The following is a 20,535-nucleotide window of genomic DNA, read 5'->3' on the forward strand; positions in this document are numbered from 1 at the left end:
AAAACAGGTGGTGGGGTAAACGTCAAGAATACGAATAGCCTTTACGTAATATCAGTCCGACTCATGAATACTTATTCAGTTATTTCTAATACAACTTAAAAATACTTATTTCTAATACAACTTAATAATACTTATTTCTAATGCAACTTAATAATAGGTACTTACCGATTTACCGGCAAAACTTAATATTAGTAATACTGTTTCTGGTAAAGAAGTCCCTTGGTATAAAAAACAAACAAATGAATATCATAATGTTTAAAATGAATCAAAATCAAACAAATAACAACAATAATTATTTTAACGTCAAACATTCCCTATTTGTTTCTTCTACATGCTAAAGATCCACACATCTACTGCTAATTATGTTTGACAATGACTATTCTATGGAAGGTATACATACAGACTTACATGACTACTTAAAACTAAATTATGAACCCCATGTTGAAATCAACGCTATGGAGTTAACACTAAATTTAATTTGGCACATGTTTCTCACAGAACTGATAACACAAACTTTGCATTATCAATCAATTAAAATTATTATCAAAGTCTACTTCAGAGATGAAATCGAGAGGGGAGATTTTTCAGAACATTGGTAGGTAAGTCTATTTTGAATATTTGAATAATATTATTTTTCATTCTCATCTTTTTGTGGAATATATTATCTACATAATATTCTTGTCTTGTCTTTGGTTGATACTTAATACGAGGACAGTTGGTAACTAATTTAAAAAAATACTTATTCAGTTATTTCTAATACAACTTAAAAATACTTATTTCTAATACAACTTGATAATACTTATTTCTAATGCAACTTAATAATAGGTACTTACCGATTTACCGGCAAAACTTAATATTAGTAATACTGTTTCTGGTAAAGAAGTCCCTTGGTATAAAAAACAAACAAATGAATATCATAATGTTTAAAATAAATCAAAATCAAACAAATAACAACAATTATTTTAACGTCAAACATTCCCTATTTGTTTCTTCTACATCCTAAAGATCCACACATCTACTGCTAATTATGTTGACAATGACTATTCTATGGAAGGTATACAATATACATACAGACTTATATGACTACTTAAAACTAAATTATGAACCCCATGTTGAAATCAACGCAATGGAGTTAACACTAAATTTAATTTGGCACATGTTTCTCACAGAACTGATAACACAAACTTTGCATTATCAATCAATTGAAATTATTAAAAGATAATTAACATTAAATAAATCTTTATTTTATGTGCAAAGAATATACAGAGTTAATGGAGTAGGTCCAAATAGTTTGGACATAAAGAGCGAAGATTATGTAGTGCGAAGGTTATTATGTAGAGATTACTTAGAGTGAAGATTATGTAAAGCGAAGATTATGTAGGGAGTAGGAATTATGTCAAGCGAAGATTATGTAGAGCAATGATTATGTAGTGGGAAGGTTATGTGGAGAGTATGTAAAGCGCAGATTATGTAGATATTATGTAGTACGAAGGTTATGTAAAGACTTTAGAGGACACCATAGGAATAATCACCTCCCTAAATTAATTTTTAGTGCGCTGTAAAAAAAAAAAAAAAAAGATGAAGTATTGTTGGTTCGCTTTTCGTTCCGCATATAAAAAGAAGTATTCATAATATAAGAAGATTTACAGGATTCGATACATGGACTCCTCATCACTTTCGTCCGAATTGTACGCCAGCTGCTCATGAAACCAGTCCTTGACTTCTCCCATCAGTGTGTTCACCTTAGGTAAAGCAGCCTTATGACCTGTGACGTCACGGAGATTAAACCGGCTACTATTTTCAGTGAGGTCTGTAGCTGCAGCACTGACAGCCATGTTGATTTTCATCGGGCCTGCAGCAGACGTGCATGCCAATAAAGATAAGTATAAATAGTGCTTTATTTAAACTGTCAGCTTAGAACAAGTTGTAAGTTGTTCCAGTATACCAACAGTTCAAGGATTGTCAAGTTTTTTTACTTATCTTCAATAAAGTATGTACGTCAGTTCGTATGTGTTACGAAAGATAATCAGGTAAACAATAAATGTTAGCTAATTGATCAAGTGTTGTACAACATAATTATGTATATCGGCACCAAAAATAACAAATTCGAAGGGAAAAATAATCGTAGTTTTCAGAATTACAAGACTTTTTAGCCTGAGCATAATATCGAGTACTTGTATTTATGTACATGGAATTATAAATTATAACCAATGTATGCATTTAATGCATTACCTTGAGTCCGATTGTTCTTCTTCTTGGTCGAATTCCTTTCCTTGTCCAGTCGCGTAGGATCAGATAGAGTTGGTACCAGGAAGTTCCTTGAACCCCGAGGTAATCCTGTGGTGCTATCGATGCTTTCTGATGGGGGGATCCCAGTGGAACTTTTAGACATGGGCTTGTTCCGATGTTCCTGTGAATAGCAAGTTATAGTTTCTTCAAATGATCCCAAAGGTAAGGTAACCTTTTATCCTTTTTAAAGGAGAGTGTCTAAAGCAGGGATTCCCAAATCCCTGGTTTAGGTGCTGAGTGGTCCGTGGGAAATAATGAGATTCAAAAGTTTTCCGTAGCTTGAGCAACTTTGGGAACTTCTGGTCTAAAGGCAAGAGATGTGTTCCAATCTTTCGTTAGTGCCTCTTATGACTCACTTTCAAGCCTTCGTTTGCATCCGTATCTTTCTCCGCCTGTTTATCCTTGGTTTTATCTTCCAGATGATCCTGCATATGCAACATCTCATTCGTAGCTCGCAGACCTGCGATCAAACTGGTTTGCTGTTTCTGAAAAAGAATGAATTCGTCAGCGTATAACAACCAAATGCTCGTATAATCTTTCTATTACGAGTGCTCTTATAAACCAAATGCTCTTATAGAAGTGAGATTCATTCACTAATTTATTCACACACTGAGCGCTCTATCTCCAGAACCTCAACACCTAGAAAGCTGAAATTTGGTGGGAATAAACCAAATGCTCTTATAAAAGTGAGATTCATTCACTAATTTATTCACACACTGAGCGCTCTATCTCCAGAACCTCAACACCTAGAAAGCTGAAATTTGGTGGGTATATTCCTATTATGTTCTAGATCCTCAATGAGACAGGAATTTGTCGAAATTCAAACCGATCTCGAATTACGATCAATTTTCTGTGGCGAAATACGGAAAACTTCCTACTTAAATAACAGTCGAATATTCCTATTATGTTCTAGATCCTCAATGAGAAAGGAATTTGTCGAAATTCAAACCGATCTCGAATTACGATCAATTTTCTGTGGCGAAATACGGAAAACTTCCTACTTAAATAACAGTCGTGTTCTGCTTACATTGGTCGCCCTGATTTTCTTCAGACAAGCCTCCAGCCAATTCCGAATGGTTTGTTTGGCAACTTCTTCCTCTATGATGTACTCAATTTCCTCTCTGGCCAACATTTCTTCTAGCTGGAGTGATTTTCTGATGTGATGGTTTGTTTGGCAACTTCTTCCTCTATGATGTACTCAATTTCCTCTCTGGCCAACATTTCTTCTAGCTGGAGTGACTTTCTGATGTCCACAGATCGGTAAGAGAGCATGCTGGAAATCAGAAGGAAAATGAAGATAAGACCAGAACTAATAATAATTCTAAAGTAAGTGGTGCGAAAAAAACGCTAGGTACCAAAGCGCTTGTGGAAAAAAATGGTTAGGTATCTCGAGAAATATCGCTCATATTGTATCCAAGGCTTTAAACAGAGTTGAGCGGAGACCATAGCCATAGCGCATAGACTCATAGAGCTTTTGACCAAGACATAACTGACATAAGAAAAGAAAACCAGACATCTCCACTAATTTAAATTCTTTGCACATTGCGTACTCAACTAGTTACCAGGCGTTCATATTTTTTTTTTTTTTTTTTTTTTTTTACAGGGGTTATTTATAAGTGGTGCGAAAAAACGCTAGGTACCAAAGCGCTTGTGAAAAAAAAATGATTAGGTATCTCGAGAAATATCGCCCATATTGTATCCAAGGCTTTAAACAGAGTTGAGCGGAGGCCATAGCGCATAGACTCATAGAGCTTTTGACTTCTAGACATTTAACTGACAAGAAAAGAAAACCAGACATCTCCACTAATTTATATTCTCTGCACATTGCATACTCAACTAGTTACCAGGCGTTCATATTTTTTTTTACATAGGGGTTAGTTGACTTTAAGAAAGGTAAACCAGACATCTCCACTAATTTAATTGTTGCACGTTGCATACCCAAGTAGTTACCAGGCGTTCATACAATTTTAGACACGCAGGAGTCTGCTATGGAAATTCAGGTTAGTTGATTTTCGTTGCGATTTTTCTGTAAGTTTTAGGTCTGAACTGATGAAAATAGTCCTACATAGTACATACCCCCAATGTAATCTACTGTACTTACTTGAGTACATCATGGAAGGTAACATCTTCTCCGTTGTGCAATCTGTCAAGCTCATAACACATGTGTTTAAACAAGATTCTGTCCTTGTTGGGATCTGACTCTAATCTGCCTTTCAGCAGACGCAGGATGAATGGTACCTGGAAAAAGAAAAGAATAGTGAAGTATTAGAGATTGTACATTTTATATGCGGAGAATAGTAATGCCTTGGAAATTGTCTGTTGATAAGGAAGAAAAACTACTTTTCTTTCTTTGGGGCGTGTCTGCCTTGTAAACGCTAGTTCGCGGGTTTGATTTCCGTCCGGGACAAACTCGTTATCCTCAACAGATGAGGTTCGTTCTCGAAACGCCTTTCTCTTATCCTATCCTGTCCCTTTTCCCTCTTCGATTTTAGGCGTTGATAAGGAAGAAACTTTCTTTTCTTTCTTTGGGGCGCGTCTGCCTTGTACACGCTAGGTCGCGGGTTCGATTTCCGTCCGGGGCAAACTCGTTATCCTCAACAGATGAGGTTCGTTCTCGAAACGCCTTTCTCTTATCCTATCCTGTCCCTTTTCCCTCTTCGATTTTAGGACGATGGAACCTCCGTTCTTACAGTTCCATCCAGAGCTTAAAAAATCGTGGCCTGTGTAAATCAAATGGGTGACGCCAAAGAAAACTCTTAATACTGTGTGAAGTCTCAGTGGTAAGATTGGCCATTATTTCCCCTTTTAGATTTCGGGACAATGATACCTCCTCTGTTACAGTTTCCTCTATAAAACCCCTTTCCTCTATAAAAAAAGTAATGTATTTCCGTCATACAATGAAGTCGCAACTTACTCTCTTCACCGACTTCTGTCATACAATGACGTCACAACTTACTCTCTTCACCGATTTCTGTCATACAATGACGTCACAACTTACTCTCTTCACAGGTATGACACCTCGCTGTTGAATGTCCACAATATTCCAGGTGTTCTGAAAGTTACGTATGTCTGCATAGGACAGCAACGCATCCTCTTCATTGGAGTAGAAGAGGGAGAAGTTCTCCATGATAATAGCTGTAGGAGGAGAAATAGTCATAAGAGATGTGTGTAGAGTGAGAGAGTCATGAAAAGGAACTAATGTATTTAATCTTCTCAATGGACTACTTTGTAGATTCGTATAAAATTAACCCATCCTTTGGGGCATTGGGCTAGTTAGTTAATCATTTAAATCTCAAAGCATGTAACTCACTCTTGAAATCCCTATAAGGCCATAAAGGGAGTTTCTCTTAGGAATAGAGAGTTGGGAATTCCCTCTAATATTTAATGGCCAGGACTACAACAAGAGGTAACATTTAGTTTAAGTTAAACTCTAGAATTGAACAATCTGATTGGTTGATTTCAAACATGTTAGCTAAGAGTTAATCCAAGTTTGATCACAAATTGTGGTCTCATCGCTAATCAAATTAGGTGTTCTGAGTTTATTTAGTACAATATAGGTGATGATAACTCACCCACAAGTAGATTGAGTACAATATAGGTGATGATGACGTAGAAGGAGCAGAAGTAAATCAAAGAGGCGCTAAAATTGCCACAGTCGGTTTCCCAATAGTTAGCGGCAGGGGTGCAATATGGTGGTTGTATCATACAGTCATGCATGATCTTATTCCAGTCCTCGCCGGTGACGATACGAAACAACATGGCTACACCTGTCACGGGGGAACCGAAGTTAGCCAACCTGAAAAAGAAAACAAAGGTCTTTTATCTATAACTAAAGTATTGTATTATGTTGTTAAACCCATAAAATACACAAGACCTTGTTTAGACTGCTGGGGTAAAGGGACTTCTTAGTCTTATTCGAGCAGGATAAACAACGTCTATTCTATTTTAAGTTACAGCGGAAAACAGAATGAAATGAAGTCATTTAATTATTGTCTATGGGAGACACTTAATAACTGGTAGCACAGTCTCTCAGCTATACCGCAAAGAATTACTAACATTTAGACTAGATTAGAATACTTATACCGCAGACTCTTTACGATTTCTAGCCGAGTTACAACACCAACTAAGACTAAACATTATGTTTTAGTCAGTGATGTACATGTATACTTTTTCGGACACCCATCAAGGTTTCGTCTGGGGGGGGGGGGGCTTTTTTGGTCCCCCCTTAATTCCCCGAGCCCGGGCTGGAAGGTGGGATATATAAGGCAGATATGAAGTCGGTCGTTTGGTACTCACCTTCCAATCCCCTCTCCAAACTTGACCGTCCCAAACAGTATAGTTCCAGCCAAAGCATAGAAGAACACCAACAGAAACATGCCGAATATAATGAAGAACGACTTGCACACAGACACACCCACCGTGAGCATTAGCATCTTGAAAATTATTAAAAGATAATTAACATTAAATAAATCTTTATTTTATGTACAAAGAATATACAGAGTTAAAGGAGTAGGTCCAAAAGGTTTGGACATAAAGAGCGAAGATTATGTAGTGCGAAGGTTATTATGGCATAAAGTGATTACTTAAAGTGAAGATTATGTAGGGAGTAGGAATTATGTCGAGCGAAGATTATGTAGAGCAATGATTATGTAGTGCAAAGGTTATGTCGAGAGTATGTAAAGCGCAGATTATGTAGATATTATGTAATGCGAAGATTATGTAGTACGAAGGTTATGTAAAGACTTTAGAGGACACCATAGGAATAATCACCTCCCTAAATTAATTTTTAGTGCGCTGTAAAACGTGCTACCTTAATGGACTCAACACCTTGGCAGTCGAAAATTGTTAATTTTCTACCCGCGCTAAGAGAGATTACCAAGTAGGATATTTTCCAACACTTCCGTCTCACTCTTTTACTTACAGTTTCCTTCATCCATCCCCGATAGGCGAAAGGGGGCAACTGTTGGATTTTCCCCTCAACCCCGAACGCCTAACCTTAGAGATCTATAGCTATTAAATGGTGGAATTTTCAGTACCTATCCAAAGATATAATTCCATGCCTTGACTGTTGGTAAACCTGCGACCTTCTGTGTAATGGGCCATCGTTTTGACTCCTACGTCAACCACCTAACTAAACAGGTTCTTTTCTCCTCTTCTCTATTATAATCTCTTCTTTCTTCATTCTTTTACTTACAGCTTCCTTACATAAGCAATTTCTCTCCCCTCTTATCGTTTCTTCTCTTTTCGTCCATTATCTCTCATAGCTTCTTGGTTATGGATAACTTTATCACAACATCAATATTTTCTTTAAAGTTCTGTACCTACGTATATATGAATGTTCAAAGAAAAATAAAGTATTTGTTGGGGGGGGGGGGAAAAAATTTCGACAATATTGGCTATGCCATGCTTACACTGTTCGAAGTACTCTCATTCAAAGGTTGGCTAGATGTGAGGGACATATTGAAAACACAATTGGGCGATGTAAGTATACGAGTCAAAGTACGAACCAGCTCATCTTACCTATCATACTCATGTGAAATGAGAGTGCTTTCTTGTAGGGGTTTGATAGGGGGAACTGTAACAATGGAGGTCTTGTCGTCTCGAAATCGATCAGAGAAGGAGGACTGGATAGGAGAAAGCCAGGATAGGAGAAAGCCAGCCGTTCCGAGAACGAACCTTATCTATCTCTAGCATAAAGTTCACCCTGTGACCTAGAGCTTATAAAGCAGACGCTTTACTCTCCATGTTAATTAGGCTGGTTAGAGTGCTTCTTTTTGTGTATTAGATCAAATGTTGTATTAGAAGCTAGTAGATTAAAATCACGATTCTTTTTTCTACAAGCAAGTATTCATCATCTTTCGTTCTGATTACCAGGCTCATGTGATCTACATCCACGTTTACATATTCTTGGGTTGTATGATCGGACTTACCTTATTCGTTGGCGTGGTGATTGCTAACTATTCAGAGAACAAGGGTACTGCTTTGCTCACTGTCGACCAGAGGAGATGGTAAGAATTGGCTACCTTTGTTCGTTCTTGTTTTGACTAAGCAAGTATTCTCTTTTCTCGCCCATCTGATGAGGTGCATGCTATGACACAGGACATTGACCACACGACCTAATGTAATACGAGTAGTTCCATTGCTACGATTTTTTCAATTTTTGATCTTAACCAAATCTTCAATCAGATGATTGAGCAAACCACCGAAATAAAGTTCTTTTTCCTTTTCTTCATAATTTTCATAGTTCATGGGTACCTCGAATCCAATTTTCAAGTCCCAAGAATAAGGTACTGCCTATTAGTAGGTATTGTGATCTTTAAATCGGCCCATTTTCGTTAGTGCTAATCCTTTATTATTCTCTTTTCAGGTGTGATCTCAAGAAGCGACTGAAGATCGCTCAGCCCCTACACCTACCCCCTCGTCCTGATGCTTTCAAATATCGCGCCAGAATCTATGACGTCACTCAGAACTTGTGGTTCAAACGATTGATAGCTGCCGTGGTGCTAATCAACAGTATGCTCCTTATTGTATCGGTAAGAACTGAAACAGTTTTACTGCCCGAATAGAACTGAAAGTTCCCTTTACTACTTCGGGAATGGAAACCGGAATGCAATCTCATACTATTTTTTTCTTCTCTTTTAGTTAGCTCCCACGGTGTAGTGGTAAAGTACCAGACATCAGTGGAGCCAATTTTTGAACTATCCAGTGAATTTTCCGTTAATTTGTTAAGGCATAGGGTAGCTCATAGTTTAAATCTTTTTCTTTTCGTATTTTATGGTGAATGTATTATTTAAATTATCAACCTCCCTAGTGTCTTCTGTACCCAGTTGGGTTAGGTAAGATGGGTTTACAAAGTTTACATTCCGAAAATTCGATTTTCTTCCTATGGAGTTTTCCTCATTAACGTAAATCTAGTTTAGTGAGCTGACGATTTGTGCAAAGGGTGCTTACGTACCTGCTTTCCTACACAACAAAGACTAAATGGTTGTACACACAAGCACCAATAACTTACCACACACGTGGCACCAACATGATCGGGTACGTTTCATTACTGGCTGGCTTCAGCTTCATCTTAGTCACCGTCACACCCCGCAAGAACACACCCACACAATCCTCCCGTCTGGTGATCACGGGGTCGTTACATCGCGCCAATTTACCACCGAACGTCTGTACACCGTACGTGCCTATGAAAATTCAGGTTACCTAGTTGATTTTCGTTGCGATTTTTCTGTAAGTTTTAGGTCTGAACTGGTGAAAATAGTCCTACATAGTACATACCTCCATTGTAATGTAGTGTACTTACTTGAGTACATCATGGAACGTAACATCTTCTCCGTTGTGCAATCTGTCAAGCTCATAACACATGTGTTTAAACAAGATTCTGTCCTTGTTAGGATCTGACTCTAATCTGCCTTTCAGCAGACGCAGGATGAATGGTACCTGGAAAAAGAAAAGAATAGTGAAGCATTAGAGATTGTACATTTTATATGCGAAGAATAGTAATGCCTTGGAAACTGTCTGTTGATAAGGAAGAAAAATTACTTTCTTTTCTTTCTTTGGAGCGCGTCTGCCTTGTAAACGCTAGGTCGCTCTATAAAAAAAAGTAATGTATTTCCGTCATACAATGACGTCACAACTTACTCTCTTCACAGGTATGACACCTCGCTGTTGAATGTCCACAATACTTGGAGAAAAATACTTCATCCGTCCGTTGTTTGATGTGACGCTTTTCACTTGTTTAGCTGAAGATAAATAGCTTACCACACTCGTGGCACCAACATGATCGGGTACGTTTCATTACTCGCTGGCTTCAGCTTCATCTTAGTCACCGTCACACCCCGCAGGAACACACCCACACAATCCTCCCGTCTGGTTATCACGGGGTCGTTACATCGCGCCAATTTACCACCGAACGTCTGTACACCGTACGTGGCGAACACAAACATGAGAACAATCAGAAGTATAGATACCAACGCGATCTCTTTGACTCCGCGACATAGCTCATCGACAACTTTACGCATATGAGGGACCAGGGTGAAGATACGTAGGGGTCGAATACAGCGGAGGATCATGAGGGTTTGGGCCCAGGAGTTGGGAGGCACGTTACGAGGCATCCAGCACAGGAAGATTAGACTTGTCTGTAAGAATAGACAGGGAAATGATGGTGATGAATAACCAGGGAAATGCTAAGATCAATTTCAAAGTCATAAGAGATGTGTGTAGAGTGAGAGAGTCATGAAAAGGAACTAATGTATTTAATCTTCTCAATGGACTACTTTGTAGATTCGTATAAAATTAACCCATCCTTTGGGGCATTGGGCTAGTTAGTTAATCATTTAAATCTCAAAGCATGTAACTCACTCTTGAAATCCCTATAAGGCCATAAAGGGAGTTTCTCTTAGGAATAGAGAGTTGGGAATTCCCTCTAATATTTAATGGCCAGGACTACAACAAGAGGTAACATTTAGTTTAAGTTAAACTCTAGAATTGAACAATCTGATTGGTTGATTTCAAACATGTTAGCTAAGAGTTAATCCAAGTTTGATCACAAATTGTGGTCTCATCGCTAATCAAATTAGGTGTTCTGAGTTTATTTAGTACAATATAGGTGATGATAACTCACCCACAAGTAGATTGAGTACAATATAGGTGATGATGACGTAGAAGGAGCAGAAGTAGATCAAAGAGGCGCTAAAATTGCCACAGTCGGTTTCCCAATAGTTGGCAGCAGGGGTGCAATATGGTGGTTGTATCATACAGTCATGCATGATCTTATTCCAGTCCTCGCCGGTGACGATACGAAACAACATGGCTACACCTGTCACGGGGGAACCGAAGTTAGCCAACCTGAAAAACATTAAATAAATTTGAAAACATTGAATAAATAAATTTGATTTGATTTGAAAAAGGAAGCAAAGGTTTCATGCGGACTATACGGATAATATCGTCAATTAATGTGCAACTGTGAGTCATTTGGTATGCGAGAGCGTTAACTAGTGTTTTAATTGGAAAGGACAGACTTGGTTTGAACAGCAAATAATATGAGCCAACTCTTGAACAAATAACTGACCTAAAGAAAATGTTAGCTTTGGTCCTGAATTCAGGATATTTCAGCGAGATAAAAAACGCCTCGAGTACTCCAATCCCACAGATTCTTTTCAGTTTCTAGACTTTATAGCCGAGTCTTACATTCTAGACACTACTCACATTATTAAACCCATAAAATACATAAGAACACGTTTAGACTGTGGGGCTAAAGGGACTGTTTAGTCTCATTCGAGCAGGATAAATATTCTATTCTATCTAGCCCTGTAGTTTGGTACTCACCTGCCAATCCCCTCTCCAAACTTGACCGTCCCAAACAGTATAGTGCCAGCCAAAGCCGAGTCTTACATTCTAGACACTACTCACATTATTAAACCCATAAAATACATAAGAACACGTTTAGACTGTGGGGCTTAAGGGACTGTTTAGTCTCATTCGAGCAGGATAAATATTCTATTCTATCTAATATAAACATTCTATTCTATCTAGCCCTGTAGTTTGGTACTCACCTGCCAATCCCCTCTCCAAACTTGACCGTCCCAAACAGTATAGTGCCAGCCAGAGCATAGAAGAACACCAACAGAAACATGCCGAATATAATGAAGAACGACTTGCACACAGACACACCCACCGTGAGCATTAGCATCTTGAGGGTGGCGTGTTTCCCCGTGATGGTAAAGAAGCGCAGAATGACCACGGCAAACCCTATGGAGTAGTTGACGTCGTTCTGGAACAGCACACAGTTCACTCGCGTTAATATTTCAATGTGTTACCTTAATGGACTGAACACCTTGAAAATTGCTGATTTTCAGGAGTCGAAAATTGTTGAGAGTATGACCACGGCAAACCCTATGGAGTAGTTGACGTCGTTCTGGAACAGCACATAGTTCACTCGCGTTAATATTTCAATGTGTTACCTTAATGGACTGAACACCTTGAAAATTGCTGATTTTCAGGAGTCGAAAATTGTTGATTTTCGGCCAGCGTTAAGAGAGATATTAAGTACCGAGATATTGTTGATTACCAAGTAGGATATTTTTCAATCCATCCCCGATAGGCGAAAGGAGGCAACTGCTGGATTTCCCCTTCAACCCCGAACGCCTAACCTTAGAGTTCTATAGCTATTAAATGGTGGAATTATCAAATAAACAAAGATATAATTTCATGCCTTCACTAGTATTGAACCTACACCCTCCGATTTATTAGGTCAGCGTCATGACCTCTACGCTTTTTCAACACTTCTTAGTCTTACTTTTTTTTATATAGCATCCTTCATCCATCCCCGATAGGCGAAAGGAGGCAACTGCTGGATTTCCCCTTCAACCCCGAACGCCTAACCTTAGAGTTCTATACCTATTAAATGGAGGAATTTTCAAATAAACAAAGATATAATTTCATGCCTTCACTAGTATTGAACCTACACCCTCCGATTTATTAGGTCAGCGTCATGACCTCTACGCCCACCAGGAAGGTTTTCATCTCTTTTCTCTTGTACAGTCTCTTATCTCTTATAGTCTAATTCTTTGGCTTACAGCTTCCTTACAGAAGAAAATTCTCACCTCTCTTATCACCTCTTCTTTCTTCGCTCTTTTGGTTCTTTTCTCTTTTCTTAAATTATCTGTCATACCTACATTCTTCATTATTTTACTTACAGCTTCCTTGGAGAAGAAGTTTCTCACCTCTCTTAAGTCTCTGTTTTCTTCACTCTTTTAACTCTCATCTCTTGCATTATCTCTCATACTTTCTTCTTTTAGTTCTTTTCTCTTCTCTTTCCTTTTCTTCCATTATCTCTCCTACTTTCTTCAGTCCTTTAGTTTTCTCTTTTCTTCCATTATCTCTCATACTTTCTTCATTCTTTTACTCACAGCTTCCTTGGAGAAGAAGTTGATAACCAGCCAGAGCACCTCGGACACAGTGACAAACAGATCATATCGGTTGCGACGAGACTGCCAATAGCCGCGTGGTGTGAAGGCAATCATCTTCATGATGACTTCCGAGAGGAACACAAAGTTCAGTAACATGCTGATTCGGATCAGAATCACCGTGGATGGTTTTTCTCTACGCCACTGGAGGGCGCTTCCTTGGAGAAGAAGTTGATGACCAGCCAGAGCACCTCGGACACAGTGACAAACAGATCATATCGGTTGCGACGCGACTGCCAATAGCCGCGTGGTGTGAAGGCAATCATCTTCATAATGACTTCCGAGAGGAACACAAAGTTCAGTAACATGCTGATTCGGATCAGAATCACCGTGGATGGTTTTTCTCTACGCCACTGGAGGGAAAATAAATAAATGCCGTTTCTTTGTGTTGTTATATCACAACTTTGGTGCTCACTGCAGATTACAGCATTGTAGGATTTTCCAAATATCTCAATAATCCTGACACCCAATGTTTATCTACCATGCTGGCACCAGCAGCTATGCGCATTTATATTATAGCTACTCATTTTCCTCACAAGGCTGAGTGGGCCTCGCAACAGCCAGTCACGGAATCAATCATTTGCATGATGCAAAGTTTTTGACACCGCCAGGAATCGAACCCGGGTCTCCAGCGTGCAAGGCGAGCGCAGTGACCACTACACCGTGGGAGCTAACTAAAAGAGAAGAAAAAAATAGTATGAGATTGCATTCCGGTTTCCATTCCCGAAGTAGTAAAGGGACTTTTCAGTTCTATTCGGGCAGTAAAACTGTTTCAGTTCTTACCGATACAATGAGGAGCATACTATTGATCAACACCACGGCAGCTATCAATCGTTTGAACCACAAGTTCTGAGTGACGTCATAGATTCTGGCGCGATATTTGAAAGCATCAGGACGAGGGGGTAGGTGTAGGGGCTGAGCGATCTTCAGTCTCTTCTTGAGATCACACCTGAAAAGAGAATGATAAAGGATTAGCACTAACGAAAATGGGCCGATTTAAAGATCACAATACCTACTAATAGGCAGTACCTTATTTTTGGGACTTGAAAATTGGGTTCGAGGTACCCATGAACTATGAAAATTATGAAGAAAAGGAAAAAGAACTTTATTTCGGTGGTTTGCTCAATCATCTGATTGAAGATTTGGTTAACATCAAAAATTGAAAAAATCGTAGCAAACGAACTACTCGTATTACATTAGGTCGTGTGGTCAATGTCCTGTGTCATAGCATGCACCTCATCAGATGGGCGAGAAGAGAGAATACTTGCTTAGTCAAAACAAGAACAAACAAAAGTAGCCAAATTCTTACCATCTCCTCTGGTCAACAGTGAGCAAAGCAGTACCCTTGTTCTCTGAATAGTTAGCAATCACCACGCCAACGAACAAGGTAAGTCCGATCATACAACCCAAGAATATGTAAACGTGGATGTAGATCACATGAGCCTGGTAATCAGAACGAAAGATGATGAATAAGGAACTACTCGTATTACATTAGGTTGTGTGGTCAATGTCCTGTGTCATAGCATGCACCTCATCAGATGGGCGAGAAAAGAGAATACTTGCTTAGTCAAAACAAGAACGAACAAAGGTAGCCAATTCTTACCATCTCCTCTGGTCGACAGTGAGCAAAGCAGTACCCTTGTTCTCTGAATAGTTAGCAATCACCACGCCAACGAATAAGGTAAGTCCGATCATACAACCCAAGAATATGTAAACGTGGATGTAGATCACATGAGCCTGGTAATCAGAACGAAAGATGATGAATACTTGCTTGTAGAAAAAAGAATCGTGATTTTAATCTACTAGCTTCTAATACAACATTTGATCTAATACACAAAAAGAAGCACTCTAACCAGCCTAATTAACATGGAGAGTAAAGCGTCTGCTTTATAAGCTCTAGGTCACAGGGTGAACTTTATGCTAGAGACACTAATTTATTCACACACTGAGCGCTCTATTTCCAGAACCTCAACACCTAAAAAGCTGAAATTTGGTGGGAATATTCCTATTATGTTCTAGATCTAGATCCTCAATGAGAAAGGAATTTGTCGAAATTCAAACCGATCTCGAATTACGATCAATTTTCTGTGGCGAAATACGGAAAACTTTCTCCTTGATTTCAGCACTTTGCTCCCGGAATTTCAGCTGTTTGAGTTTCTTGATGTCTTCGTCTAACTCGAGGTTGTCCAAGATGACAGCCACGAACAAACTCAGCACGATCTGAAATTCAAAGTCAAGTCAGCCGGGGTAGCTTGGACAGTAGCGCGCCTGCTCTTTCTCTTTTCCGACATCAGAATAGACAGACTAGACAGGAGGATAATACTTGCTTGTTGGAAAAAGAATCTTGATTTTAATCTACCAGCTTCTAATACAACATTTGATCTAATACACAAAAAGAAGCATTCTAACCAGCCTAATTAACATTGAGAGTAAAGCGTTTGCTTTATAAGCTCTAGGTCACAGGGTGAACTTTATCCTAGAGATAGATAAGGTTCGTTCTCGGAACGGCTGGCTTTCTCCTATCCTGTCCTCCTTCTCTGATCGATTTCGAGACGACAAGATCTCCATTGTTACAGTTCCCCCTATCAAACCCCTACAGGAAAGCACTCTCATTTCACATGAGTATGATAGGTAAGATGAGATGGGTCGTACTTTGACTCGTATACTTACATCGCCCAATTGTGTTTTCAATATGTCCCTCACATCTAGCCAACCTTTGAATGAGAGTACTTCGAACAGTGTAAGCATGGCATAGCCAATATTGTCGAAATTAAAACGCCATGGGTTTGCCCTGTAAGTTAAAATGAACGGATTAGAAATTGGAATTTCAGGACAGGATTTCAGGCCTGTAACAAAGTATTGCTTGACCCTTGACAGTAATTTTAGAAATTCCCTCTAGCACCAAATGAGTAAAGTATCCAACCCCCAAATGCCACCACTAAAGCACACGCAGAAAGGTCAGTTAAGATGGAATTACATTCTATGACTTTCCGGAATGAACAGATTAGAAATTGGAATTTCAGGACAGGATTTCAGGCCTGTAACAAAGTATAGCTTGACCCTTGACAGTAATTTTAGAAATTCCTTCTAGCACGGAATGAGTAAAGTATCCAACCCCCAAATGCCACCACTAAAGCACACGCAGAAAGGTCAGTTAAGATGGAATTACATTCTATGACTTTCGTTGGAGAAAAATACTTCATCCGTTCGTTGTTTGATGTGACGCTTTTCACTTGTTTAGCTGAAGATAAATAGCTTACCACACTCGTGGCACCAACATGATCGGGTACGTTTCATTACTGGCTGGCTTCAGCTTCATCTTAGTCACCGTCACACCCCGCAGGAACACACCCACACAATCCTCCCGTCTGGTGATCACGGGGTCGTTACATCGCGCCAATTTACCACCGAACGTCTGTACACCGTACGTGGACAGGAGGATGCTTATATGTACTTACCTTACCAGTGCAGGTTACAAACACTGGCGTACATCCCGCCTCCGCTGCCCCTCGGGGGACCGCGGTCATTTATGTGCCCCTCAAGGACATTTAGAGGCCCCTGTCTATAATTTCTGGAATATCCCGTCAATCCATTATTGGGGCTCCAGGAGAAATTTTGGGAGCCCAAAAAGTATATAAGCCATTGCAAAAAAAGAAAAAGGTAGGTACAATTGATTAAAGAAATAAACCAATTCGGCAAAGTCTGTCGAGATCCTTATTTGGTCAAGTAAATAAAGAACAAAATCAGGCAGATGTCAACTTACCAAGGTTACAAACAAGTGATAGAATATGAAATAGATAGCAACGACAGGAACCAAATTGGGAATGGTGCGCACCATAGTTTCATCCATGACTTCTACCCACGCTTCCTGGGTGAGGATTTGAAACATGGACATGAATGCCTGCAGACACAAAATTATTTTTCGTCAGTAGAGAATTCAAGTGGACTCTGTAGTTAAGACATGCAATAGGTATTTAACATTATCTCACAGGATTAGATTTACTAACCACTCATGAACTTATGCACAGAACACACCTATTTAGGTAGTTAAAGGAGACATGATGGAGGAAAGCTCATTATATTAGCAAAAAACATGAAGTTTTCAGGTAAAGTAACAACTTAGAATCGAGGTTGTGTTTTCTGTTTCTGTTTTTTAACCGGTTAAAAATTAGACTTTGGGACGTTTCGATTGTACATAAATTAAAAAATGTACCTACAGTAAAAGAGCTCATTATATTAGCAAAAAACATGAAGTTTTCAGGTAAAGTAACAACTTAGAATCGAGGTTGTCTTTTCTGTTTCTGTTTTTTAACCGGTTAAAAATTAGACTTTGGGACGTTTCGATTGTACATAAATTAAAAAATGTACCTACAGTAAAAAGATCTAATATTCAATCTAATTCTTCTCCCTCCTTCTGTCTTGACTTTGGATCTGTACCTGTGAACTGTTACCCATTGATCAAATGCTCATTTGTACTTACCTCCTGAAAGTTTTCAAACTTGGAGAAGTCTCCCAGAGAGCAGAACAACTGCATGGAAATGCTGGCAGATAGAATGAGGAGACAAATGGTGAATATAATCAGACCGCCCAGCTTTTGACCTGGACCGAAAATCTTATACACGAAATCTTCTAACATTGGAGACGCCTTGATCAGACGAACCACTCGTAATACCTGAGGAAATAGAAAGATTTTTCATTTAGTTATAGGTAGAATCCAGACAAAAGCGAATGAAAATGTAAAAGCACTCTCCCCCTGTTCTTTGCCTATTCATTCATACGGTAAAGGTTAAAGCATAGTTTTTGCCAGCCTAGTTGGCTTGGAGGGTCGCACTTCTGCCCCGTAAGTGCTAGGTCGCGGGGTTGAATCCCCGCCCAGGGCAAACTTTACCCTAAAAAGATGGGGTTTGTTGTCGGAATGGCTGGCTGTCTCCTATCCTGTCTTCCTGCTCCCTTCGCTTTCGGGACGTTAAGACCTTGGCCGTTTCAGTTCCCTCTATCAAACCTCTCTGAAAAAGAGAAAAAAAGCTTTTCAGCACTATTATAATATTAGATGGTAAAACGGAAACGGATATAAAGAAAGGTTGAACTCACTTGAAAGTAGGTGAGCGGTGAAAGATATAACTGAGGTATAATATGAAGCGTAGTCATAGCACACAGCATGAGTTCAAACTTGTGGTAGGAATGCTGAATGTAGCCGTTGAAACCAAGACACCAGATCTTGAACAGGGCTTCCAAGTCTAAGAACAGTGTGAAGCATACCTGAAAGATGGGAAGGATGTTTTAATTATGACATGTGAGGAGTACCTAAACTTTTCATCTTCCCAAGTAGGTCATAACACGTATAAGAGATAAATCATAATATAAGAGTCAGCGCCGATAGAACTTTGAATGCACCAGTTTCCAATGGATCACTGAAGTTAAGCAACGTTTGCCCGTAGTTGGTATACGGATGCGTGACCATCTGGACAATCGCATACTACTCGATTTCCAAGGCCTACTCTAAGATAGAGTTTCTTCTCGACGAATACCCTCCGTAAAAAACACTCGTCATTAAAAATCCAAGCAGTTAAATAGCACACAACATGGAGCAGTTTATTTTAAATTGCTCCGTGGATAAAGAGTAAGCCATATGTACTACTTATTCATATTGAGATGATTTTTGTTTATGTATGTTAATAAATAAATGGTTATAATATATTGAAAAAAAAAAGTTATACAAGAATACAATAACATTTAACCTGAAGGGGATGAACTTACTTCGATGGGATAGTACTTCTCATAGAACACATTCCTCGGCCTGCCGTCATGCTGGAAGTTCATCGTGGCCATAATGATAGCGTTGGCCAGAATAGCCACCATGATGAGAAGACGGAAATAGGCAGATTTGAGGAACCTCTGACACACCATCGGGGCAAGTCCTTCCTGTTTGTTCTCATCCAGAGTCACTAGCTTCCAGCCAACTGTACCGTCACTAACCAGGACCTGGAATATAATAAAAACAATCAAATCATGAATTCTTTGTGGTAAAGCAGAGCTTTTTTACAACTTTGGGTATCACAGCCTGAGTGCCTCCTTTACTATTAATTCTCAATTACTCGAATCATCAACATTTTTACACTGGTAATGCCGCCACTGGTCCCTACTCCATTAAAGTAGTTACTCCATTGTCCGCACGAGGCTGAGTGAACCCCGAACTCCAAGCACAGAGCCCAAAAAATTGGATATCAAGTTTTTACATCCGTGTATAAAAGATTTAAAGTTTTTTTTTTTTCTTGTTTTTAATAAGGCGCTATAACAGAATATTAGGGATGCGGTAGCGCTCTGCCCCGCCAAGTCAAAACAGTTTGACAGCGCTACTAAGTGATCAAGTTTACCTGTGACGCGGATTTTTCCGGGATAGGTCGCCGACTGCCCCACATCTGTTGGAACTGAACCCGAATCTCATTGAACGTCTCCGTGATGACAGCTATGAACACGTTCTTCACCAGCCAAGCGAGGAAGAAGATCATGGTGCTGAAATAGAAGATGGCCTTCCACGCCGACAAACTGTCGTAGGTCCGAAACATGATGAACACCCAGCCTTCCTGAGTAGCCGCCTGGTAGACGGTGAATAGACTGGTTCCTGAAATGAAAGAATTAGAAGGTAGAGTGACTTAATAGCTGATTCTTCAAACATAATGGTGAAAAGCTACACTGGTACAGTGATTCAATAAGTTACTGATTACTCCTCAAGTATTGTCTTGAATACTTGTAAACATAGTCTTTTGGTGTAAAAATGGGACTTAAATCACGTAAATTCATGAAAAAAAAAAAAAAAAAAAAAAAAAAAAAAAAGAGAGGAGGAAGACAGGATAGGAGATAGCCAGCCGTTCCGAGAACGAACATTATCCCATCAGCACAAAAGCATCAGGAATCAAACCCATAGCCTACTTACAAGGCAGACGCGCAACCAATCAAACTAACTAGCCTGGCTCAACACAATTAAGATGGACCATTATTATTTCCAGGTGGTTTCGGATTTCAACTGTGTTAAGAAATTTTAACTGTGTGAAGCATACCTAATTTACTGTCACAAATGTCGTTCCTAGCTAAATGCTAAGATCAATTTCAACTGTGTTAAGAAATTTTAACTGTGTGAAGCATACCTAATTTACTGTCACAAATGTCGTTCCTAGCTAAAAACAACTAGGGAAATTTCATGACTAAGCGTTACAAAATGCTAAATGCTAAACGTAAAGAAATACTTGCATAGTCAATACATTTACCATTTTGCTGGCAA

The 20,535-nt window shown here is 39.2% G+C and overlaps 1 protein-coding gene across 1 annotated transcript in view; it reads right to left on the reverse strand.

Moving 5' to 3' along the window:
- Nucleotides 1-672: 672 nt before the first annotated feature.
- Nucleotides 673-20,535, reverse strand: part of LOC103514821 (sodium leak channel non-selective protein-like) — a 31,390-nt gene continuing 11,527 nt past the window's right edge. The window contains exons 20-39 of the mRNA XM_026827683.1: nucleotides 20,220-20,223; nucleotides 19,631-19,878; nucleotides 19,014-19,238; nucleotides 18,348-18,515; nucleotides 17,737-17,928; nucleotides 17,033-17,157; nucleotides 16,517-16,699; nucleotides 15,927-16,047; nucleotides 14,860-14,993; nucleotides 14,040-14,205; nucleotides 13,200-13,400; nucleotides 11,844-12,061; nucleotides 10,913-11,136; nucleotides 5,288-5,424; nucleotides 4,391-4,527; nucleotides 3,538-3,562; nucleotides 3,317-3,448; nucleotides 2,646-2,774; nucleotides 2,233-2,410; nucleotides 673-1,852 (exon numbers count right to left, since the gene is read on the reverse strand). Coding sequence (XP_026683484.1) covers nucleotides 1,644-1,852; nucleotides 2,233-2,410; nucleotides 2,646-2,774; nucleotides 3,317-3,448; nucleotides 3,538-3,562; nucleotides 4,391-4,527; nucleotides 5,288-5,424; nucleotides 10,913-11,136; nucleotides 11,844-12,061; nucleotides 13,200-13,400; nucleotides 14,040-14,205; nucleotides 14,860-14,993; nucleotides 15,927-16,047; nucleotides 16,517-16,699; nucleotides 17,033-17,157; nucleotides 17,737-17,928; nucleotides 18,348-18,515; nucleotides 19,014-19,238; nucleotides 19,631-19,878; nucleotides 20,220-20,223 — 3,156 coding nt within the window. The 3' untranslated portion in view covers nucleotides 673-1,643. The remainder of the gene's footprint in view (nucleotides 1,853-2,232; nucleotides 2,411-2,645; nucleotides 2,775-3,316; nucleotides 3,449-3,537; nucleotides 3,563-4,390; nucleotides 4,528-5,287; nucleotides 5,425-10,912; nucleotides 11,137-11,843; nucleotides 12,062-13,199; nucleotides 13,401-14,039; nucleotides 14,206-14,859; nucleotides 14,994-15,926; nucleotides 16,048-16,516; nucleotides 16,700-17,032; nucleotides 17,158-17,736; nucleotides 17,929-18,347; nucleotides 18,516-19,013; nucleotides 19,239-19,630; nucleotides 19,879-20,219; nucleotides 20,224-20,535) is intronic.

The sequence above is a fragment of the Diaphorina citri genome, unplaced genomic scaffold (assembly GCF_000475195.1).
Source record: "Diaphorina citri unplaced genomic scaffold, Diaci psyllid genome assembly version 1.1 scaffold1227, whole genome shotgun sequence".
In the NCBI taxonomy this organism is placed as follows: Eukaryota; Metazoa; Arthropoda; class Insecta; order Hemiptera; family Psyllidae; genus Diaphorina; species Diaphorina citri.